At 41.4% G+C, this 25346-nt stretch overlaps 1 protein-coding gene across 13 annotated transcripts in view; it reads left to right on the top strand.

Annotated features, from left to right (window-relative positions):
- LOC309863300 (alpha-protein kinase 1-like) overlaps positions 1–25346 on the top strand; it is a 117512-nt gene that overhangs the window by 64082 nt on the left and 28084 nt on the right. For 6 of the 13 annotated variants that reach the window (XR_014310978.1, XR_014310979.1, XR_014310980.1 and 3 more), the window contains exons 4-5: positions 507–661; positions 24653–24851. Coding sequence is in view for 7 of the 13 variants with exons in the window: in XM_082727960.1 (XP_082584086.1) it covers positions 507–661; positions 24653–24851 (354 nt within the window). In the remaining 6 variants the exon portion in view is untranslated. Of the gene's footprint in view, positions 1–506; positions 707–24652; positions 24852–25346 lie in introns of all 13 variants that reach the window. The other 7 variants (XR_014310981.1, XR_014310982.1, XM_082727955.1 and 4 more) reach the window with 2 other exon arrangements.

Raw genomic sequence — 25346 nt, 5'->3', positions numbered from 1 at the left:
CAATAAATTGGTACTACTTCAAATTTCATTTGGGTTTTTTGTACCAATCACCTCTATTCAACTGTATTCCGTAGTGAAAGTATGCAATGTCTTAGAGAAGTAAAAAGAGGTTGTACCAATTGACTCTCTGCCTTACCCAGCTGCCGCAAGTCCCAGATGTCAGTCCCTCTCGGTCCCTTTCTCATTTTACAGGGAAAATAATATTTCCTTCATTCCTTTCTCTGGTTCTTCACGCAGAGATAGTCACTGAAGTGCTTTACTTCCTGCTAAAAACCTTTCTTAATGCCTGACTACCCCAATTTACCTGAAGGGCAAAGTAGACCAGGGCCACCCCTGACAGATAGCTTTGCACTATTATTCTTTGAGTCAGAACCCCTAGCTTTCCACCAGCCAGCAAGAGGTAGGAAAAATGTTTCTTTGCCACTGAGGTGCTTCATCATAACATTGGTAACTCAACAGCCTTTTCTTTGACTGCAATTTGCTTACCTGAACTCTGACCTTTTCAGCTTCACTCCCCGGCGACTTGAGGACCCTGATCCAGGAGGCAAAGGAAATGAAGTGGCCCTTCGTGCCTGAAAAGTGGCAGTACAAACAAGCCGTGGGCCCAGAGGACAAAACAAACCTGCAGGATGTGATTGGCGCCGGGTTGCAGCAGTTACTGGTAGGGAGAGCCACACCACCTGTTCCTCTGACACCCCCAAGCCAGGTATTTAGCCTCTAAGTGGTCTAATAGATTAAATTTCTTTGAAGCATAAGACAGCCCCTACCCTTATGGTCGGCTCTGCCAGATTGACTGATGTGGGGGAAATAGCTTTTAGAAAGCACTGCCTGCCTATGAGACCTTCCGCTGGAAAGCCGAGTCAAGTAAAAGTGAAGAAGGGTGGTCAGGGGGTCCAGGGAGAAACCTGTCATCCTGAAATATTTATTATATCCTTGGTAGGCCAGGAGGAGCAGTTTGGGTTCTACCATGTCTCGTAACATTTTTATTTTGAAATGCTCCTTTTTAAAAGTGGAGTAGCATGGGGAAAAAATGAGTTCACCACTATTTTATTAATGTGACTTGCTCTCTGCCCTGTCCCTCCCTGTCCCCCCAAACCCAGGATCCTTCTCACTTGCTTATCCCCTCACGATGCAGTCTGTTCAGGAGGCATCAAATCAAAGTCCTTGATTTGCTTATTCCTCAAATCACTTATTGGAAATTAGTCAAACTAGTATCTTTACCTCGGATGGAAGAAGACCTCACAAATAGCATGTGAACTCAGATTTGAGCTCAGCTTTCAGACTTAGGTTCTGGGGATGCTACAGGGAGTGTCATTGTTCTTTTGGGTAGCACTGACAAGGAAGAGAGTCTATCAGCTTATATGTTTTTTTTTTTCTCATATAAAAATATTTATTTGTCTGGAGACCAGGCATTACAAACAATGATAATATCCTAAACTCTTTATTTCAGCAGTTTACATGAGAATGTGTTTTAGGGTCATCCCAAAATAAGTATATAGATACTATCTTCGCCAATCAAAACAGAAATCTGGGGAAGAGTCCCTGATCCACATACATATAATGGCATCTTTGGAGGCTTAATAAAATAACAAAACCCCCACTTTTCCCACACCTCTCCTCCCCAAAATAAGCAAACAGACTGGGATTAAGTAGACTGAGGACTGCAGGCCAAGAAAAGGGAATACTTAGAAAGAATGCAGGGATGAGTCAGGGATTTTAAATGGGCAGTCTTGGTATAGGTGGAAAAGTGGAATGGAATAATAACTACAATTAGTGTAAAACTGTGGATTTTACAAACTGTTTGCACATGCACAAACAAATGCATGCGCAGTTAATTCTCAGAATGGCCTTCCCGTGATTATTACCATGGTCATCCCCATTTTACAGAGAAGGAAATTAAGGGGCAGGGAGATGAATGTGCCCAGGGGAACCGACCAGTGATGGTGGAGCTACTCCTTTCTCCACCTCAATGCCAGTTCTCCCTCAGGAAGCCCCAAGCGAAGAACTTGAAAGCACAGATAGATTTCCTGAAACTTGTTAACCATAAGGCGAGATGCAGGCTCTCCAGCAGAGCTTCATGCAATGATGGAAATGTTCCATATCTCTGCTGACCGATACATAAGGCCTTGGCCACCTATGGCTTTCCAGTACTTGAGATGTGGCAAGTATGATTGCAGAACTGAATCTTTTTCATATTATTTAATTTTTTAAAAAAATCAATTTCTGTATAAATAGACCCATGTGGATAGGGCTACTATTTTATTGAACAGGGCAGTTCTTCAGCAGTGATGCTGAAAATGAGACCTCACAGCAGCAGCACTAGATTACCTGGAAATCTGTGGGATATTCAGATTCTTGGGCCCCACCCTAGTCTTACCAAGTCAAAAGCTCTGGGGCTGAGAGTCTAGCAATGAGCATTAGACAAGCCCTCTAGGTGATTCATGTGCATGCTAGAGTGTGAGAACCAGTGTTCTAAAGGAAAGAATAGGATAAAGAGCAAAGGGGAAAGTCAGAGAGCCTGACCAGGGATGTGAAGGAAGAAGCGACATGGTAGGGGGTAAAGGGAACTCCAAAGTGAAGACTGCAGGAGACCTATGATAAAAGAAGTCTCCTGGGGGCCCTGGATGGCTCAGTGGGTTAAAGCCTCTGCCTTCAGCTCAGGTCATGATCCCAGGGTCCTGGGATGGAGCCCAGCATCGCATTGGGCTCTCTGCCCAGCGGGGAGCCTGCTTACCTTCCTCTCTCTCTACCTGCCTCTCTGCCTGCTTGTGATCTCTATCTGTCAAATAAATAAAATCCTTAAAAATAAAAAAATAAATAAAAGCAGTCTCCTTCCCATCAATTCCAGGAACTTGTTTGGACTGGGACCAATTCCTGAAAAGCCAGTAGTTGTTTACCTGCTTGGAAAGCCTTGTGTGATTGGGCAGCCAGTGGTATGGAACTTTCAAGTTTTCTAGGGAAGGTGAGAACAGGATAGCTTCACAGATGGTGGGACCCCTGCTTTGACGTTTGGGGCTAAGAAAGTCCCTCTGAATTTCAAACACAGGCTGAGAGGGAAACACAGCATATCACCATAACCAAAGTTTTACTCCTCTCAGTCCGTCCCACAGCCTCCAGATCCCCCTAAGCTGCATGCATAGCTGAAGTGACTTCACTGAAAAACTGAAGATGGTCTTTTGAAAATGTGGTCTTGCTGCATTTGAGGATGAATGTGAGTTGGGAGACAAACTACTCATAGTCGTTAGACTGTTTTAAGGGCCCATTTATTATTCCTTCTACTTTCCCTCTGTATACTGCATGGATGTCACAGTTGGGGGGAACAGAGACATCAGGAATTAAGATGTTTGTGTCCAGCTCCCAAGATCACGAGAGGCAGCTCCAAGAATGCATCCATTAGGCTTCTTTAGCCCCTGATGCATTTAACCTGGGAGCTTTTTGAACTCTGAGCATCATTTTCTTTAGCTGCCCCCATCAAACTATAAATTAAGTAACCACACCTCCCCAAGACTCTTAGGATGCTTTCCTATTGGATCAGACCCCAAGTGCACAATTACTAACCCACTCTGTTTTGTAAATATGGAGAACTATAGCACCCTGTGAACTCATGCGACTTTTGATATCTTAGCTTGTCAAAAGCGACTTTTGATATCTTAGCTTGTCAAAATAATTCCATGATTTGTTGTTGTTGCATTACCCTTGGCTTCAATATTATACTCTACTGAAGCTGGATGGCCATGTTTTAATAATCAATTAATTATGAGCTTTTGTTCTTACATAAAAAATTAGTCAAAGGCTACTGACCTTGTCTTTTCAGCCAAGTCAGTTCTTCTTACAATTTTTTCACAAATCTAAACTTGCCATGGTTTTCTTTGCCTTGAAATGAACCCTTCCCATAAAAAGTTTCCTCTCTATTTTTAAAATTTGCATTACACTTAGAGTGTAAACCCTGTTAGGTTTAATTTAATTAAACTTAATTCCACAAATAACAGATCAAAGTTAAGCATAGATTTCCGCTGAGTGCCTGGGTTGGTGAAATTAAGGGTCATTTATAATGTTCCTCTCTTGGACTGAACTTAATCAAGAAAAGTTATATGTGTTTCATGCTTTGCTTTCTGGTCTCCTCAGCCTCCCCCATTTCCTCCCTCCCCGTGCACCCCCCTCCTCCTCCCCCACCCCCAATCTTTTCTCCTTTGGTGTGTGGCCACAGACAGAAATTTATGGCAGAGGCCAACCTCCTTTACACTCCACACAAAGCTCGCTGACTTGAGAGAGTTTGTTCACTCTCTCCCAGGAAAAACACCTGCAGTACGCTCCCCGAGAAACCTGGAGAGATGAGAGATTAATGTGGCTGTAATAGCTGGGCAGTGTTTTTGGTATTATGCCCTCTCCCCAGGTAGATGGGTCTTTTCCGAGATGATACCAATTATTTATTGCTGAAACATCTGTTGATAACTGCAGCTGCCCCATGAAACAAAGCATATCATGGGGTCACAGGCTACAGGGACCTACAATCCTACCTCATGCTAGTTTAAGACTATTCAGCAACACCCCCAAGTCCATGGGTTACCATCATCTTTAATGTCTCATCGTGCCCTAGAAAATACTTTGTAAACACTGCACTGCCCTGCCCTACAGGCTTTGAAGTATTATTTCATCTTCATTGGTAATTTATATTCCAGTGCCATTGTGCTGTGGGAAAAAGAGGGGGAACCTTTTTTGTTTTCCATTTAATTGTATATCGCCTGACACTTTGACCCGTATTATTAGTATTAGTCAGAAAAAGGATTTTCTCCCTCTCTTATTTAAAAATAAAATTTCAAGGCAAAGTAAGCGCTCCTTCAGCTCTTTTCACTCAAAACAATGTTTACACTCTAAGACAGAAAGATGAAAAGCACAGGCGATTTTTTTCGAGTGTCGGAGAAGGGCATTTCGGTTTTTGAAAGAGAACAGTAAGGCCCTTATAAATATCATTCAACAAAAGCTTTGATGGATTTTTTTCAAAAAGTATTGAAGGCATTTACCGTTCGCTTCTGTCTAGCTTGCTTTTAGGCAGGCACAGTAGAGTTCTGACTAGTAAATCTACCCTTGCTTCGGAGATGCCAGGGGATGAAGGCACCAGCCACAGCGGAGATGCCACGTTTTGTCATTTTTCCAGTAACTTTTACACTCCAAAAAAAGGGTGATTTCGCATAATTAAAGAAAACATGAAAATAAGGCTTTTAAGAAGGAGATAAAGGGTGTGTTTGGATTTGCACATGTGTGACAGTGGAGAGCAGGCTGAGTTGCCAGACTAAGAGAAATTTGTTGGATAGGCCCTGGTTTTGAGCCTTCCCGGCGGCAGTTTTGGGGGTCTTGATCTTGGTGAGGAGCTGTCCTGTCCCCAGTCTTGTTTCTGTGGAGGGAGGGAACCTAAATTTAGTGTGGTGCCTCTGCAAAGAGATGCGCGGTAATTTTTAGAGGTTGGCTAAAAGTCAAGTCCAAGGAGATAAAACAGTCTCAGAATGAGGATATTTATTCCGTTTTCTTCTCAACTGTATAACCATGAAAATGGGTAATCTGATAAGCTTTAATCCACAAGTATTTTTTGAAGTATCTGTGCTACCTTGCAGTAATTTGAAGAGAGATCAAAAATAATAATAATAATAGTAATAGCAATAATAATAAATGATTAGTTGTTTTCTTATGCTATCGTGGGTGAAAAACCTTTGTGGTTGAATAAAGTTTGATATATTTAGCTTCCAGAATATTTTTCTAATATGTCTCTTCAGATAATCTTGGTGCCTTTAACTTGTTGGTATTTTTATTTTTAAACTACTTAAGTACTAATGAACCCAAAATTAAAACAAAGGTAAAGCACAAATAAATAGAAGAGTTGGTCATTACAATATTATGGGGAAATGTTTTAAAATGTCTAGTGTGATCAACCTAGGGGCAGAGGGACAAAAGAGTCTTTAGAAACAGATAAGTATAAATTTATTAGGAAATGAAAAGCCAAGTTGAAGAAAGATACATGGTATGAGGATTAGGTAAAGTGAGACGCTATCCTTAGGAGCAATAAAATTCCCCTCCTTAAAGCAGCTCTGGGGTAAGAGATTTTTTTGTGGGTTTTTTGTTTGTTTGTTTGTTTGTTTGTTTGTTTTTAAAGATTTTATCTATTTATTTGACAGACAAGTAGGGGGAGAGGGAGTGGGAGTGGGAGAGGGAGAAGCAGGCTTCCTGCTGAGCAGGGAGCCTGATGCACGGCTGATCCCAGGACCCTGGAATCTTGACTTGAGCTGAAGGCAGATGCTCAACGACTGAGCCCCCCAGGCACCCTTAAAAAGGTTCTTAAAACTGGGTGCCTGGGTGGCTCAGTTGGTTAAAGGACTGCCTTTGGCTTGAGTCATGATCCCAGGGTCCTGGGATCGAACCCCGCATTGGGCTCCCTGCTCAGTGAGGAGCCTGCTTCTCCCTCTCCCTCTCTTGCTCTGCCTGCTTGTGCTCCCTCATGCTCTCTCTGTCAAATAAATGAATAAAATATTTTTTTAAAAAAGGTTCTTAAAAATAATTTAAAACACATTCATTTCAGGGGCCAGTTTTCATATTACAAATAGAAACTTCAAAAGCAGTAATAGGTGATTTGGGGATTATGATTCTTTCAGCAAGTGATTTTTTCCAAATGAAATTTTCATCTTTAACTATGTGCTTTGGGGTTTTGATAGCTGAGATCTTTTTCCTCAGGGTGTATAAAGCAAAATGAATGCAAGCTACACATTCATTCATTTATTCAGAAAAAATTTATTGAGTATTAACATGTACCAGACGTTTGATATGTATAGAACACAGAGAAATGCAAAAGAAATAAGAGACCTAGTTCATGTCCTGGAAAAACTACCCAAATGAAAAGACGGGGCAGCCAGCCCTTTGTCAAATGACCCACTTGTTGGAAAGGTTCTTCCCATTTATTGACCACCTAATGTGTGGCAGGTGCTCAATATGTATTCTTCTAATTCTTTTTTTTTTACTTCTAATTCTTTTATTTACTTATTTGAGAGAGCAAGCATAGTGGGTGGAGGGAGCAGAGGGAGAAGCACTCTTCCAGTTGAGCAGGGAGCTTGATGCTGGTCCTGATCCCAAGATCACGGGATCATGATCCTGGGATCATGACCTGAGCCAAAGCCAGATACTTAACCAATTGAGCCACCCAGGTGCCCTCATATTCTAATTCTTACAGACTTGGCCATATGACCTGTCTTAGCCAATGAAATGTGACTAGAAGTAACATATGCCGGTCCCAAGCAGAAACTTTATAAGCCCTGGTGTAGTTCAGCCATTGGAAGTTTTCCTTCACTTCACAAACAAGATAGTGGCTATTCCCTCAGCCTGGATCCTGAAAAGGGCAAGATACATGGAGCAGAGTCTCAGAATTAAAGCCAAACTGCAGCCAATGCCAAATATGAATAATCCCAATCAAGACCTAGGAATTATTTTTAATTCTGTCTTCCCCTTCAACCCTCATATCTTATTGATTATCAAGCCCACCATTTCCTCTTACATAGCTCTCAAATGTGTCTTCCTTTCTCCAACCCTACTGCAACGATAATGGTTCAGACCATAACGTCTCCTTCCTAGATAATAGCCAACCCCTGTCCTCACCTATAGCCAACCCCGCTCCTTATTTATCCTCATAAATAAGGATAGTAAGGTTATGCTGCAGAAAAAAGAAGTGCCAAAATCTTAGAGATTTGAAGCAATAAACGTTTGTTTCTTCGTCTTGCTGTACGTCCATCTGAGAGGAGGGGGTGGAAAAGAGAGCTATCTGCTTCATGTCACTCTCCTTCAGGGACCCAGCTTGATGGAATATCTACTATTTAGAATATTGCTGGTTGCCATGGCAGGAGGAAGGGGAAATGATGAACTGTACAGTGCTTTTAAATATGTGCATGCAGAAATGACCATAGGTCACTTTAAGGTGGTTTTGGTGGTGATCATAGGTCAAATTAAGCCATGTAGTCAGACTGCACTTCAAGAAGGCAGGGAAGCACAATTCTACCATGAGCTCAGAGGGGGAGACACAGAGATAGATTGGCAGACAGTATCCATAATCCCCATGGCTCACCAGCTGTACTTCATACTGCAACCAAAACCGTCTTTCTAAAAGGGCGATCTGACACTTTTTCCTTGCTTAAGTCCCTGGGGATATCTCAGTTAATGTAAACAAAAGATTTGTAAATGTACCTCTGAAGAAAGCACCTACGAGTTATCCTGAACAACAGAATCTAAATAAATCAAAATAAATTTGAATGATCATGCTCATTAAAGGGGTGGGATAACTAGTGACATTTGTTCTTTATATATATAAAGATATATATACATATATCTATGTGTATATATATACATATATATATATGATTCTTCACAATCAACATCTCTTACCATTACAAAAAAGGAAGGCGAGAGAGAGAAGAGTATCCGTTGATCAGTTACCTTTAAATCTAGATGGGGTCAAATATTCAGAAAAACCTAAGTAGAGGTAGTAAGGCTACACTGCACCACCTCCTTCAGAGCAAGTATAAATTCCACATTGCTTCTATCTTAACAATGAGCAAGCTAAAGCCATTATTTAAGTGACTCAGACAAGGCATCTTTCACTGATAAAGTAAGGACTATTCTTATTTCGGAATCTTCTCTGCCCACGTGATGGCCTGCTATTAGCTAAGTATCATTCTGCTCCTGCTTTGCTTCTGGAGATCGTTTTAAATGCACACACCTGTGGGCCAACACATATGGAATATGGTGTGTATAGATCTATATAATTGGTATTCACAGACACAAGTTATTTCTGTATCAAATGCTAGAACGTCAAAGCTGGAGGAAAATTTACAGGTCATCTATTTCAAGCCTATCCTTTGATAGATGGGGGACTGAAACCCAGAGAAAGAAGTGGCTCCTCACAGGGTACAGAACCAGTCTGTGGGAGCCACAGGACACAGAACCCAGGCATCCTGGTCCTGAGCCTGATGTGTCCTCCCTGTGTCTGCACAGCTCCATTCTTCACACGGACCTGTTGCAGGATTGAGCCAGACTTTCTCTGCTCCTTCCGATCCCTCCCGCTGCCCTATCACCTGCCTTGCATCCCCTCTGTTCACACAATTGGACTTTTGTACTCAGAGCAGAATCAATTAAGACAGAGATTTTATCATTTCCAATTGTCAACACTCAAAACTTTAGTTTCTTCTACAGAACATTATAGTCCTTCTTTTGAAAACCAGTCAGACACAATGTTCAGATTTATCAAAAATAAATTTCATTTAATGAATGAAAATTAGGCGCCCTTGGAAGATAAATATTAGCACCAAGGCCTATGAAGTTTAAGACTTTAAGATAGAGTATGATTAAAATCGCCAAGGATTTAAGCCCTGCTCTAAAACTGTGCCAAAAACTGCCTCTTTTAATACGGTACTTTCAAGTTTCAATGGAAGATAAATTAAAACGATGACTTGTTTTTAAAATTCTACCAACGAAACTCTGGTTGCCACAGAATCAGGCATGTGAGTTATCCCTTTGATGAGAGCTAACCCTGTGGCATGAGTTTCACGTCTCCTCATAATGAGACCCAGAGGCTGAGCCAAGTCTTGGAGGAGTAGATCTGACTAAGATGAGCAGGCAGAACAGCCCGGTTCAAAACGCAGGAAAGGAAGAGGTTGCCGCGCTGGGCAGACAGAAGAAAGCAATGATTTTCGGAAAGGGATAAACCCTCGGGGTGTGTTTATTCAGTCCTGTCAACAAGTAAGAATAACATTACCTAAGTCGCGCAGGTGAAATAAATAAGGAGCTTAAACAATAATATTATCTTGGAAAATACATCTTCATATATCTGACACTGTTTATATCCATTTAAAGGCTATGTCTTTTTATGTTAACAAATACCAAATCGTGGCAATTTCATATGATTCCATAGGATACGTTCTTCACAACATACACTCCTGATGAAAACCCTGGAAAGTAAATTGGACTATGCCCATTTTCCAGATGAAGTGATTGGTTCAGGGAGCTCAAAAGCCTCTCCGAGCCCACACTACAATGTGGCTAGGCTGAGACACAACCCAGACCTCCGCTTTGTGCCACCTCCCTCTGCCTGCCATCTTCACGTGCAATCACCTGCTCAGCTTATTAAACCCACTTGCCTCAGTCTCAAGGGCAGACACTATAAAATGTTTAGGCTCAAGAAATTTCACAGGTATTTGGAATTAGCCCCTTCTTTTTTAGGATGTATTTGTATCCCACAAATGAGAGACTTGCATGATCCCACTGATAAATTTATTCTGAATCAGTTGCCTTTGAGTTTTTTTATGCTTATCCCTTCAGTAAAAACTTTTTAGCATTTAATAAATTATATGCTTCTACTATGCCTTACTATGTTATATATATTTTAGAAATTTAAGAAGAACACTAAGATTAAGTGACTAATTTAGAATAATTTTCTTAAATTGCATTATTTGCATGAGAACCTTTTGGTTCTTGTTAAAATTATAATCAAGTATGTTTCATTCATTTTTCAGATCTTAGCACTGTGTCGTAAAGATATGGCTAGGACAGGTTTTTTCAACCCTTACTTTTAATGGCTATCATAGTTGAAAAAAATTAGGCTTCCAAGATAGGAAGATCCCAAATAAAAGAGGTCAGCTAATTCGTGACACTCATATCTCAATCCATCCACCAACCCTGAAGAATCATTTGTTGAAATTCAGCTATGAATTTCTGCCTTCTCTAGTATCAATTGTGTCTTTTTGCAAGTTAATCAGAAGATATTCTGTTTATTTTTTGTTTACAAAGGATGTAAAACTCTTCATGTGGAAAATTTTTACACAGGTTAAAAGTTTCCCATTTGTGTGAGTTATCTCTATGTGATGTTTTATTTTGGCATGAAGATCCCCGTGATGAAAACATTTCCAGTCCCCAATACCTGAAATTTTTTTTTCAAAATTCTGGTTGGGTATCATACTATTGTCGAGCACTCATCACAGAAAAGGCGGGAGATTTTGGAGAACTTGTCTGTTTATAAAAGAAAATGTCTAAACTCTTTAAACATGACAATTATTTAAAGAACTTTGCCTTGAGATGTCAGTGGCCTTTCTCCCTCTCATTACAGATTGTTCCAAAGTATCTGTGAGTTGTGACAGTACAGTCTGTCAATCTACTTAACCAGGTATACATAAACTGCAATAGGAGCAACATTTTTTAAAATGTCAGTAAGCTTAATTTCTTTCTTAACGGTAAATTTCAGTGGAATCTTTTTGCAATTTTCATTCTATTTTGAAATCTCAGAGACTGATTCCATAGATCTACCCCCAATCCACTCTAAAAATAATGAGACATTGTTTCTTAAGCAGCTGCTATTGAGCAGTTTACATATATTTTCTTCAATTTTCTCAGTAATCTATGTAGTATTATTATCCTTATTTACATATAAGAAAGTTGAAATTAAAAAGTTAAATGAATTACCCCAAATCAGATAGTGCCTCGGTATACTAAAAGGCCTCCCTTTGCCTTTTCCGGCAGTATCTCCCTAAAGCAACTGAGGTGAGTAGTTCCCTCTTGAGAATAGCCTCAACAAGTTGGCTTCTTTTCTATATGTATGTGTAATCTGTCGCATTTTGGAAATATTACCAACTCGTTCTCAAACTTTTTATATTTATTCACCATTAGAGACTGGAAGCAAAATCTGTTTCTTTCATGGTTGTTGAAAACTTACCATACTGGGCATGAATTAGTCCCACTGACACTGTATATGAAATTGAAATCTCTAGGCTTTCTGGAGTCATTGTCAGGTAGAACCCTAAAACGTCTTGCTTAGAGAAAGTCAATTATCATATGGTTTCACTTACTTGTGGAACATAAGGAATTGCATGGAGGACATTAGGAGAAGGAAGGGAAAAATGAAGGGAGGGAACCGGAGGGGGACACAAACCATGAGAGACTGTGGACTCTGAGAAACAAACTTGGGGTTTTAGAGGGGAGGAGGGCAGGGGATGGGTTGGCACAGTGCTGGGTAATAAGGAGGGCATGTATTGCATGGAGCACTGGGTGTTATACGTAAACAATGAATCATGGAACACTGCATCAAAAACTCATGAAGTACTGTATGGTGACTAACATAACATTTTAAAAAATCTTGCTTAGAGGTTAGACTCCTAATCTTCTCTCTCAGTAGCTTTCTCATTTTATTACTTTGAGCACAAGAATGTGACAGCTTCCCTTCACTCTTTGTGGAAGACTAGATCTTTGCCTGATATGCTTAAAATGTACATTACTGACACCTATTTATGACTTTAATGGTTTATGCCAGAGATTTCAAATGCTGCTTAATGAGCTGACTGAATCAAGATTATCTGGGATGTGTGTGTGAGAGTTGGGGGTGGGAGGAAAAGCCACTTCTTTAAAATATACCCAGAGATTCTGATTTTAGGTCTCTATTGAGACCCAAGAATCTATATTAACAAAACATCACTATTTACTAATGTACCACCTGGTTTAAGTCCTACTATTTTGTTCCCCCTCTTAAGCATCTTATTTGTTATTAATAACATTATTTGTAATTGAATTATATTTTAAATATATAATAGAAGTTCATTATTTAAGAATATTATAGTGAATCATGAAAACTACTTTGTGACATGAATAACCATTCCTTAGGTTGACATTTCCTAGTACAGTAATCTGAAGTTTTTTTTCTTAATGAGGTTTTATTAAAGCAAGGTTAACCCTTGCTGATTGAATATTTATTTCTGCAGCACTTATGCGAATGTAATTCTCTTGGACTGTAAGATTCTAAAGTGACAATTCAATACATTTGTTTCTCTAAGGTCGCAACAGACACAAGTCAACTTTCAATCCTTTCAGTGATAATTAATACTTTAAGAACTAGTAAAAAGCCCCAGGGACAATGAGGTTCAAACAGTTCTCTTTGTACTATATATGCCACTACTCTAGTATATGGTTTTGGTAACAATGACAATGACAATCTTGATAAAATTAAGACAGCATAGGTAGGGGCTAAGGAAGCTGAGTTGGTAGCTAGACTGCTTGGGTTTGAATCCAAGCCCCCTTATTAGTTTGTCATCATGGGCAACCTATGTAAACTGCAGCTATAGTGATAATAATAACAGTATCTACTTCATAGATTGGAGGATTAAGTAAGTGGATAATATGGAATGCCAAGGTAGTTAGGACGTGGGAGAAGAATGCATCTTCTTCATCAAATAACCCTTCTTCTAGGGACCAAGTTTTGGACTTGTGATCACTGTGTTGAGTCAGATTGTAATGCTAAACTTGTGGTCTAAATATTAAATTTTTGTTTTTAACTCTGACATTTATATGCTTCTAAAAGCCAACCAATCCATTTAGCTGGAAATTTGCATCTTCAGAATGTTTATGGATCAGATAACACCATATCTGTTTTTCTTATTATTATATATCCAGTGACCATAAGATGCATCTAGGAGATGCTCAATAAATATTTTGTTGGGTGAATGAATGAATTCTCAGTAAATCATATGCCAGGAATCATTTGCTGCATTACAAAGCTTCATGTGCAAAGTTTTCCCCTATTAATGGTGTGTATTGTAATGATGAGTTCCCCCTCATTTTTGAGATTAAGCTCATGGGCCCCAAATCAGTTTTCTGTCCACAGCCAAGTGTTACATCAAATAATATAGACTCTTGATTTTGCTTTTCATTTTATATTTATTTCCAGTGAAAGACCTCTAAGAAAATAATTTTGCTATGGTTTTATAGACATTTTCATAGTCAAAAAAGAAGGAATAAGGATTCCAATTTCTCAGGCTTCGCTAACATTTTTTTGTCACCACAAATAATCATGATATTAGCATCAATAATAAATATTGTAGACATTTGTATGTAGTTTTAAGGCACAGCCAACAGGATTTGCTGACACCTTGCTCTTTGACTTCCCAGACTCCAGAACTGGGAGAAATAAATGTCTATTGTTTATAACAGAGTTTATGCCACCCAGTGCATGGCATTTTACGTTATGGCAACATCCTGAACAGACAAAGACAAAGCTGTGTGGATAAAGAAAAATTTCTTCAAAGATGGAAGATGCTAGTTTTATATACTGATGAGAATGATGTAGTAGAGATGAGGAAATGAATGATGCAGAAAGAGAAATGGGGTGTTTACAGGCAGTGTCCTTAAGCAAAGAGGAAAGGATAGAACTGAGTGGGAGGTTGACCTTAAACCTGCCGGAGTATAGGTGGGAATATGGGCTTCACAGCAAGAGGGCTGGTAGATCTGGGTAAGAGGATGAGGAAGGTTGCTTCTCATTAACTGTTTGCTCAGTGAAATAAGAAGCCAGGTTGTCCGGGAAAGTGTGGAAGCTTGAGAAGAGAACAGAAAGGGGGATGGTGTCCATAGGCATTCAGAATGGTCCAGCATTTGACCTACTCTCGTAGGCTGTCCCACAATACAGCCTCTAACAAAACTAGACTGCCCTGAACCCATGGCAACAGGATCATTTGCCTTTGTACCAAGAAGGTTGGGAAAGCACCAAAATCTGTGTGTGACGTGTGCCCAGGCTGACTTCGAGAAGTTTGTGTGGTGAGATAGAAAGTGCTTATGAGGGCGCCTGGGTGGCTCAGTGGGTTAGGCCGCTGCCTTCGGCTCAGGTCATGATCTCAAGGTCCTGGGATCGAGTCCCGCATCGGGCTCTCTGCTCAGCAGGGAGCCTGCTTCCCTCTCTCTCTCTCTGCCTGCCTCTCCGTCCACTTGTGATTTCTCTCTGTCAAATAAATAAATAAAATCTTTAAAAAAAAAAAAAGTGCTTATGAGGTTGTCTAAAACAAAGAAACATGTCAGCAGAGCCTACGGTGGTTCCATGTGTGCCAAGTGTGTTTGTGACAGGATCAAGCGCGCTTTCCTTACCAAGGAGCAGAAAATCGCTGTGAAAGCCATGAAGGTACAAGCACAGAGTCAGAAAGCTAAAAAAAAAAAAGCTTTTTTGAGGAATAAAAAGTCAAAAGAAAAAAAGAAGAGAGCAGAAAGTGTGAGCGTAGCTGGACTGTTGGACTGTGAAGGCCAACTTAAAGTTATGGCCATAAATTTAAAGTGTCGCGGTTGTGTGTTTTTCTCCAGCTCCATTCAGTTGCTTGGGCTGAAGCTTGGGTTAGGCAGAGAAGGAGATATAATACGGGGATTGTCAATGACAATAAATAATATTCATCATCACCTTCTATGTTCAGAACCATCTGAAAGATAGATACAGAAGAGCAATCTTCATGATTCTAAAACGGACAGGAGAATGTAGCCTTAGGTATTCAGACAGTGGGCTGATAAGTTCTCTCTCTCTCTCTTTCTCGTGCGCATGCACTCTTTCTCAAATAAATAAAATTTTTTAAAAAACAAAAAAAGAAAAGATGGGAGAGGAAGGTCTGAGGCAGGGATACCCCTTCCGTTAGATAGTTCATTCCCTCTTTAGTGGAAAGGAAGAAATGAGGGATAGGAAAGGCTAACAGGATAGCCCCGGGGGTTTGCAGCTACACCTGCACTTTGGAATCACCTGCGGATATTAAAAGAAATCGATGGCTGGGTACGCTTGCAGAGAGTCCAATTTAACTGGTCTGGGGTGCCATCTGGATATCTGAGCTTTTTAAAGTCCAACTGATTTTAATGTGAGGCCAACATTTTCCCTTAACAATAAATATGATTGGAATTTCCAAACAAACAAGACAGAAGCAGAAAGTGACAAAGGAGTCAAGAATGGTTTTTTTAAAAGTCCCTATATTTCTGCACCACGGGAATTTAAAGAATCGGGCGAGAACGTGAAGAGACTGGTAGCATAGCAAAAAATAGTAGGGTCAATGGATTACGTGGTTGTCCCTATAAGGTGACAGAATTGTTGGAGTTGACCTCCTGAGAAAGGCAGCTAGAAGACAAGAGAAAGCTCAGAGAGTCAAGTGGTCAAGTTGAGATTCAGACTGTGTTGCTGCCAAAATGGCAAGTTCTAGGGTGTTTCTGACTATGGGAGTCATAGGGACTAAGGCTGGGTGTAGAACAAGATCCCTGAGGTACGGAGGCTGTGGCCAGAGAGACCGGGGTCCTGAAGAAATCATCGATGTAGACGTTGAAATGACCAAGGATGACTGGAGTCATGGTGGCCATAGCAACCTGAAAGAGCCTAAGGCATGCGGGTCCCTGGCTCCCAGGGACGATGAGATTCACAGGATCCTGGAGAGGTGGTTCTCTCTTTTGACACTGCTTTCTTTTTCTTTTAAAAGATAGCCAACTCCATCTATGGTAGATCTGAGAGAGAGAGAGAATGAAAAGCAGGTAGAGATGATTGAAACGTTATCTTTAGGTATATAAAGAAAAAGATACCCAACTATTTTCCAAAAGGGTTTGAATCTGCATGTTCCACTGGTAAAACAAAGAAGGGCTGACGAAATGTTAGCCGGCCTTCGGCATAAACCTTAGGAAAGTTCAAGTTTTGTTCTCTTCCTCCCTCTCCCTATTTCAGTGGGTGGATGAATACAGAGCCTGGCATGCGTGGTCTTCCATTGACCTTGAGTAGTCCAGTTCCATGGCTTCTCCTCTTAACTCTGCTTTTATTGCTGATGTATAACTATGCAGGCATCACCACTTCTCGTCTGTTTATTCTGCTAATTCCTCACCTCAGGACATCACCCCCCACTCTCCCCTGCCTTCTTCCAACCTCCCAATTTGCTATGCAACAATAATTTCCCTTTACACTGTTCCTGCCAATTGCAATGCCAGATGGCTTCAGTTCTGAGTCCCCTCACCCAGCCCCCCTAGAGAACAGCTGCCATTGTCATTGCCGAGAACGCATCCGGCTTTGAACCCATAGCTGGGACCCAAACTTGATGCTCGGCATCGGGAGGGGCTAACACTAATGCAAGGAACCATGAAAACGGCACACACTTTTCCTTGCTGCTGTTCAGCGAAAGCCCTTAGCAAAGGCTCTTTAGCATTTTTTCAATCATCTGTGTATTGAAATCTCATTGTGGAGTTTAATTCCTTTACCACCTGACTCAGCTTTCTAGCCATGAAGTTCCCTTTGTGCCATAAACTCAATTAGAACCCCGTATTTCCATTCTGAAGCAGATGTGAGAAAACAACTGTGGGGTTGTTGCGCACACGCGCGCAGGCCTGTCTCTAGAAATCCAGACACTCTCATCTACACCCATATATTGTATCACAACATGATCAGTCGACAAGAAAAACACAGTTTGGTGGCGATGTGGGCAATCTGACAGCCTTTACCGTCAGGCTGAGAGAAGACACAGGGATAGAATTCCTGCTCGGGTTTGGTTTTGTTTTGTTTTTTTTCTGGAGTTATCCTGTGTTGATTCCAACACTAAAACTCTGTTGCTGCGAGATTGTCTAAAAAGATCATATTTTTGAGTCCTCTGTGATGGCAGGTCAGTCATAGGCCTACAAACCCAAACAAAAGACTCCTGAATCAAATTCCATGTAGACCAATATGCATTTCAAAGGCACTGCCCATGTAGGCCTTGGGTTAGGGTTTTTGTGTTGTTTTCTTTTTCTTTCTTTTTTGGGGGAGTGGGGGTGGGGGGAGGGACTCTCTTTCATGTTAATCTAATTGTGCATAACCCAGGCACATTTTACCACGTAGGGAAACTCTCTTTGAGTGTCCTTCCCTGCCACACACTCTGGCCTCCTTTCATTCCCTCCTTCTGAAGTCAGAGTGCTCCCCGGGTGTACATTTGGGGGAGATTCCCAGGATGGTGATGTATTCTGCGTTGCTGCGGAGGAATTTACTATCCCCTCACTTGGCAGCAAATGAAAGTGGGTATTAATTTCTCAGAGGGCTGGTAGGAACGCGAGAGAGGGGCCGCAGGAATGATACCCACCTCGATCTGTATGTAGAGCACAGCAGGCCGCTGTTTCAAAAGAGGGAGAGAGAAGACAATGGCAAGAAAGAAAAGATTCTCCTGAGTTGACTTCTCCGCATTTTGCATCGTTAGGTTTTGGAGAGAGATGCGAGGAGAGGTTCAGCACTGAGCGGAGTTAAATTATGCAGCTGTGGGGATGCCAGGTCCTCCAGAATAGGATGCTTCGTTTAGATTTTCCACAATGCTATTGAAGTGCTTATTTTCCTCCTGAAGAGACACAAACAGATGCAAACTTCTGTAAACACTTTAGAAATGAATTCAGCGAGTTTGGCCTCTCAGCAGTGCTCAATAGCTGACAGAAAAATGTCTAATTAGTGCAAGTGGAAATAATAGGGCCACTTGGATTCCTTCCATCCTCCTCCAAGTCTACTTTTCCAAGGAACTCAAAGGGCCTTTGTCTGGCAGGTCACCCTCTCTCAGGCTTTTGTGCTCCAATCTATTAAGAGTAGAAGGGGGAAAAATAGATTAGGCAATGTTCTCTGCTCAAATATATGGCGTGTTCATGCAGGATATAGAATAGGGTGTTTGCAGCATCAGTTTACAGGTGCTCGGGGAGGGATTCCTCCATTGGCGACAGCCAAAAGCAACTCGCACGTGCTGAGAGGACCCCCTTTCAGGAACCAGCTTTCCCTCACCAACTGCCATAAAGCCTGCTCATTTTCCTTCTTCTTTCTCAGTTTCTAGTAACATCACTCCTCAGAGTTGGTGGAGAGAAGAAAGAGCGTAGAAGAAATTAGAGGCTGAGCCATTTTCTGAAATAAGCCTTATAGAGGTTATACACATGATCTATTATTTTCTTTCCAGTCTATTGAAAAGTCCACTGACATTTATTTCCAGAGCCTGTCTTTTCTTGAGATTTTGTCGTGCAGGAGAGTAGGAATGTATGAACTGACTTCTTTTCCCTATTTCCCCCCACCGGGCTCCCTGTCATTTATTAAGCAACCCACCCTGCGCTGAGCACTCAACTCACATTTCCTCTAATCCAAAACAGCACTGCAAATAGACATTATCCACATTTCACAGATGAAACCATTGAGAGTAGGAGAGTTTAAGTAACTTGCCATGGCAAACGAATGGCAGCTAGGAAACAAACTCAGATATCTGTGTTTTCATTTCTGACACGATGTATTCTTTAGTCTCTACACGTTGGATTTGAATCATTTTTACATCTCCCTCCCATGTTTTTAATTCCACCTTTTACTCTATCTTCTGGAACTGATGAAATACAGTTATAATAACTCATTTTGAGGTCAGCTTCTGTTGATTTATTTTTCTCTGCAATATGGGCTTCTTTTCATGCCTGGTAATTTTTGACTGGATGCCAGACATTGTGAATTTCACCACATAGGATGGTGGGTACTCTGTGAGCCTATAAATAGCCTTGAGCTTTGTTTTGGGACTCAATCAAGTTAAGAAATTGTTTGATCTTTTTCAAGCTTGCTTCTAAACTTTTAGAGTGGCCCAAGAGCCACTTTCTTCTGATTTTGTCTCACCATTGAAGTGATGCCTTTTGGAATACTCTACCCCATGCCATGTGAACAACAAGATTTTTTTTTCTTGTTGGTGGAAATTCAAGTCCTACATGAAGCCTGGGGACTGTTTCCACTAATCCTTTCAGGTGGTTCTTTCTCCAGCTTTGGGTGGTGTCTTTCCATGCATGAGCTCTGCTGAAAATCCAAGAAACCCTCTTCAGATCTCTGGACTTCTCGCTTTGTGCAGCCCTCTCTGTGAACTCCGGCCCCCTTGGCCTACCCAGACACCTAGAACCTCAATCATCTCAAGTCAGGAAGACCACCTCATAGAAGTTTCCACTGAACTTGCAAAGTATCTTTGCAGCTCAGTGTGAAGAATGTTTGGGGGTATAATTTCCAGGTAATCACCAACTCATCATTTGCTCTCATGGTACCAACTTTTACTAGAGAATTTCAAAACACTGAAATTAAAGGCCATCTCCTATAAAGTTTTCTTTTTGTTCCTTTACTTTTAAATTCATAAGAAGAATGTTCTTTTCAATTTTTTTTGTCCCTTTCAGAATTTGCTCATCATAATAAAGGATATGGTTTCTTTAGAAACAGCTTGGATTCAGTGAGTGACAAGTTTAGCCCTTGCTCCAGAGACCCAGCTTTCTATGCCCAGATTAGTCACTGAGCAAAATCACCTTGATCAGACCATAGGGAGAAAGTGGAAGAAAATTGACCTTTAATACACTTGTGTCCCTCAAGTGTTGGCCAAGGATATGGAGAAGTTGGAGCCCTCTTCACTGTTGGGATTGTAAAATTCCTTCTCTAAGGAAGACAGTCTGGAGCTTCCTCAAAAAAAAAAAAAAATTGAAACTAGAATTACACTATGATCCATATATTTCACTCCTGGATATATAACCACAATAATTGGAAGCAAGATCTTGAAGAGATATTGTCATGTGCATGTCCTTAGTAGCACTATTCACAATAGCCAACAGGTTAGAGCAACCCAAATGTCCATCAACAGATGAATGGATAAAGTTTGGCATATACATACAATGGAATAATTCAGCTTTAAAAAGGAAGGAAATTTTGTCACATGCTACAGCCTGGATGAACCTTGAGGACACTATGCTAAATTATCACAAAAAGACACAGTCACAAAAAGACAAGTACTATCTGATTCCACTTACTTGAACTACCTATAATAATCAAAGTCATAGAAATAAAAAGTAAAATGGTAATTGCCAGGGGCTGGGTTGTGGTGGGGCAAGGGAGTTGTCTGACCAGGAAAGACTTCCATATTCGCAAGATGGAAAAGTTCTGAGATCTATTCCACAACAATATACTAAACCCTACTGAACTGTACACTTGAAAATGGTGAGGATGGTAAATTTTATGTTATGCATTGTTTACCACAATAAGAAAATTTACTTTAAAAAGATACAGAGTTGCGTTCCTGCCTGACCCTTTGGGCTTTGTAATTTTTTTTTTTTTAAGATTTTATTTACTTGACAGACAGAGATCACAAGTAGGCGGGGGTGGGGGGGGGGAGCAGGCTCCCTGCTGACCAGAGAGCCCAGTGTGGGGGCTCGATCCCAGAATCCTGGGATCATGATCTGAGCTAAAGGCACAGGCTTTTACCCACTGAGCCAACCAGGCACCCCTTGGGCTTTGTAAATTTGGCAAGTCACTTAACCTCTCAACTTCAGTCTCCTTACCTTACTTAGATGTTATAGTTACTATAAACTTAAATGTGATAATGTCTGTGAATGTTTTTCATGAACTAGATGGTGCTACAATAATGGAAACCATTTTTATCAGAGAGGTAAGGATCGAGAATCGCCTCTGGAAAATAGCCTGTCACTGAGCATTGCATCCCAAGTAGGTATATGGTTACCCAGAAACTGAAGTGGGGCACCTGTGAGAAGGGAGAGCAGAACTGACCATCACACAAAGGGCAACCTGAAAGAGAGGGAACTCACTGTGGTTTGCTGAGAACCCTGCAAGATACATGGTCACAACGAGCAGGGTGACAGCAGTAGCATGGGTGACAGCAGTAGCATTGCTCTTTCCGAGCACAAGTTTTAGGAAGCCTAGTAGTGGAAGAGGCTACAAATTCTGCAGATAACAGCTGAGGTTGCAAACTGAAGTACTGTGTCATGTGTATTTAGCATAGGAAGGACTCTTGACCAGAGACCAGCCTCAGTGAACAGAGCCATGCATACATAAAACCATAAATTTTCCTTTCCATTTGAATTTACGGTTTATGAATGTCAATTGACTGACTAGTTCTTATTTTAAATTTGACAATTCTCAATAGAAGTTTTGAACACTTCAGTTTTAGTTTTTGTTGTTGTTGTTGTGTGTGTGTGTTTTTTTTTTTTGGATTGGAAGGAACAAAGGTTCACTCAAGCAAATTCTCAAAATAGGGTGTACATTATTATGAAAGCATAAGAGAACAATCAAGGAGGCCTGGAACTCTAAGAATGGCCCTCATGACAGGTGCATTTGGATTCAGAGCCATCATTCTTCCATCTTCAGTCTGCGGTTGCCCATAAGGGTGACTTAGCTACATTCTATTTTTTTGCTTCTCTCTACCCTACCATTCTTTCTATATTTTTTAGTTCAGATTTTAAAGTTCATTTTTTTCAAGCGAGGCCATAGAGTCATGAGACCAGGGATCTGAGTTTAGCTTTGAGCTGGTGGTGGGGTAGGGAAATGGAGTCAAGGTCAAGGTCAAGTAGCAAAATACATGCCAGTTTCAAAAGCAGTAACTGTGGGCAGCCAGTTTTCCTTAGAAAGGATTATTACATTATTACATATTAGGCCATGATTAACTTTGGGATCTTAGAGAGGATCTAGGATTCTTTTCCTCCTGGATTCTGAGCAAATTGAGAAATATATCAAGAGTTAGAAGACAAGAGGTTAAACATTACCATTAATTCTGATAAAGGCAAAACTGAAAGATACAGCTTCATTATTAGACCACAGGAGGTCTGCTAGCTGAATCCCAGAATTACGTAGACATCCCCATTCAGTCACGGGGATTATAAGGGCAAGCAGAACCCCACATATAGTGTGGCTTTCTAGATAAGACTTTTGATACACAAAAGCAGAGTATCCTGTTTCCCTGAGACACCCCAACCCCAAAGAAAAAAAGAGAAGAGCTAAGCCAGACATGCCAGTTTCTTCTTCCCAAATTTACCAGACATATTAGTCATTCCACCTCCCCTGGGGCAGAGTGAGTAAAGAAGTAGAGACCAGGAGTGCTACAGTAAGCCAGCTCCCTTCACATGGCAGGAAAAACCAAGAAGAGAGAAGAACTATCCCCACCTCCCACCCCCACCCCCACCTTAATAATTGGCATCTCTATCACAATGAGAACAGTGATCAGTTTGAACAAAAGGATAAATACAAATGCAAATGATCACTTTCTAGACTTAATAAACACAGTGATAGCTTAAAAGTCTTAACGAGTTAAGAAAGCATCTCTGTGAAAATAGAGGGGTTATTGTGGTGGTTATTGGTAGGCATTGCCTGATGGATGGAAACCTATAAATATATGTTATGTTCTACCGACAGTGCTATAGACAGCACACAAGTATACCAAACCTCAAATTCTGCTATCAGCACCATCGATAGAACTCTGGAATGGGCCAAATATAAAAGTTTAGGCCAGTTTTGCTCAGAGATACACAAGTAAGAACAGTGCCAGGCAGATTTTGAAAAGCAGAGCTGCTCTCTACCAATTTGAATACATTGTCTTTTAGTTTCAGTTCGATAAAGTAAATAATGCTCAGACCAGCAACTGTAACAAGACTGATTACTATTTGGTATTTACTGGCATTACTGCAAGTATCAGATAATTGATATCCAATTCCTGTTTTCCTAAAATAAAGTCGGTACAACACGGGACTTCAACATGTGGGATTTGGACCTAGACTTCCTGTGTTCAAATCTCCCCTCTTAGTCACGGATCATGTGATGGTGGCCATGTTACTTAACCTCTATGAGTCTCAGGTTTCCCATCTGTAAAATGGGGGTATTAATAGAATCTGCCTCTTAGGATTGTTGTAAAGAGTGAGTGAATTAGTACATGTAATGCACTTAGCACCATGCCCCACATCTAGTTTTACTCAATAATTTTTAGTACTTAGGATTACGTAGTGAAGAAAGCAGTGCTCTGTGTAGTAACATTGTGCTAGGAATATGAGCAGTGCTTTCTTGGGCTTCCCATGTGAACCAATATGCTCAGAAAGCACTGCTTGATTTACTTTAGCAAATGGAGCAAGTACTACCGAGTGGGAAGCTCATTTGTGCCATTGGCTCCATGACTTTGAACATCTTTAGTATAACACCTTGGAGATCAAAAGATGATGTTTTCCCATTCAAGTCTGCCTTGCTTATCTCTACTTCTCACTCTATGTTACAATTTCATCCCATGCCTGTTTTCTACTTTTTCTTGTTTTATTCATTCACTAAATACAAGATAAATTTAAAATATTTCCTAAAATTCTGTATTTCTTCTTAATTAAAATGTAGGCAGTAATTGAAGCAGTGTTATGAACTGATGCATAAGGTTCTTCTAGATGCTAAGATGACCAAAAGAAGCAACCAGCATGACAATACGTCCAGTGTAATCTCATTTATGAGAGGGAAAAAGAGGGAAAGGGGGAGAGAGCAAGCCAAGACAAGGAACCAATTAATGTCTAAATAAACACAAGAGGGTAGAAGTTTCTAGAAGGATCACCCTGAAATCATGATGAGGAAGAATGAGAATGAGATTGGGGAGGAGGAAGGGAAAACATCAGGTAAAGAGTCAGGAGACTAAGGGGCACTTTTCATTTTTACCTTATGTTGTTTGAATTTTCTAATGACAGGAAATATGCATTTATCACTTGTAGCGTTTTAGAAATGTAGTGGGGAAAACGAAATGAAGGAAAGGTTTTATCTCACAATTGACTTGGATTTTCCTTATTTATTTATTTTCCTTTCCGTTCAGCGGCCCAGTAAAGTAGGCTTCTTCCCCTAGGTCTAGGTTTTGTTGTTCTTGGTTTGACTGAAAGACAGAAAAGGGGAGGAAAGAAAAGGAAGGGAGGAAGCAAGCCAGCAAGCAAGCAAGGAGAAAGGAAAAGGAAAGGAAGGAAAAGAAAAGAAACACAAAAACCTAGACGACTAAGTAAGCTTGGCCCCCGGGCGGCCCTCTCGTGCGGGGCGCGGCCTCCGTGCGGTTCGTCACGTCCCGGGATGTCCCCGCAGGCGTCCCTGAGAGCCTCCATCCTCGCCCGCGACTGTGCCACCGCCGCTGCCATCGTGTTCTTAAGCGACCGCTTCCTGTACGGGCTCGACGTCTCGGGCGAACTCCTGCAGGTCGCCAAGGGGCTCCACAAGCTGCGGCCCGCAACGCCCATCGCCCCGCAGGTGGTCATCCGCCAGGCCCGACTCTCGGTCAACTCAGGTGGGCTCCCCTCCCGCGCCCCCACCCCCCGACCCCCGCCCCCAGCCCGGCGCCCCGGGGCCGGCCGGCCGGGGGCTCGCCTTCCCTCCGGGGCTCCCTGACGCCGGCGGGCACCGGGCGGGCGGGCTCTGCAAGCGGCGGGCTCTCCCCGCCCCCGGCCTCCGAGTGCCCTTCCACCCGCCTCCTGCCGGCACAAAGGGCCTGGCATAAAGGGTTTCAGAGCCAAAAGCGGTAGAGAAAATTGTGAAAGGGTGTGGAAAATACTAATTGGAGCTTTTGTCTTCTAACAAATCTGTCCTGCTGCTTTCAAACAGGGGTATCTGAATTGCTATACTTCTGACCAAGAGCCTTTAAAAAGCAGATTAAAATTCGACTATTTTCTCTTAGTTCTCCTGTCTCCAGCCACTTGACTATGCTGACAATAGAGCTGACAAACCCACCGAAGTAATCCGAGGGGTTTTTCCATCACTGGGGACACCGGTACAGTACCTGATT

Source organism: Mustela nivalis (genome assembly GCF_964662115.1).
Source record: "Mustela nivalis genome assembly, chromosome: 4".
In the NCBI taxonomy this organism is placed as follows: Eukaryota; Metazoa; Chordata; class Mammalia; order Carnivora; family Mustelidae; genus Mustela; species Mustela nivalis.
The sequence above is the reverse complement of the archived record's forward strand: the minus strand, read 5'-3'. Positions and strand labels throughout refer to the sequence as shown.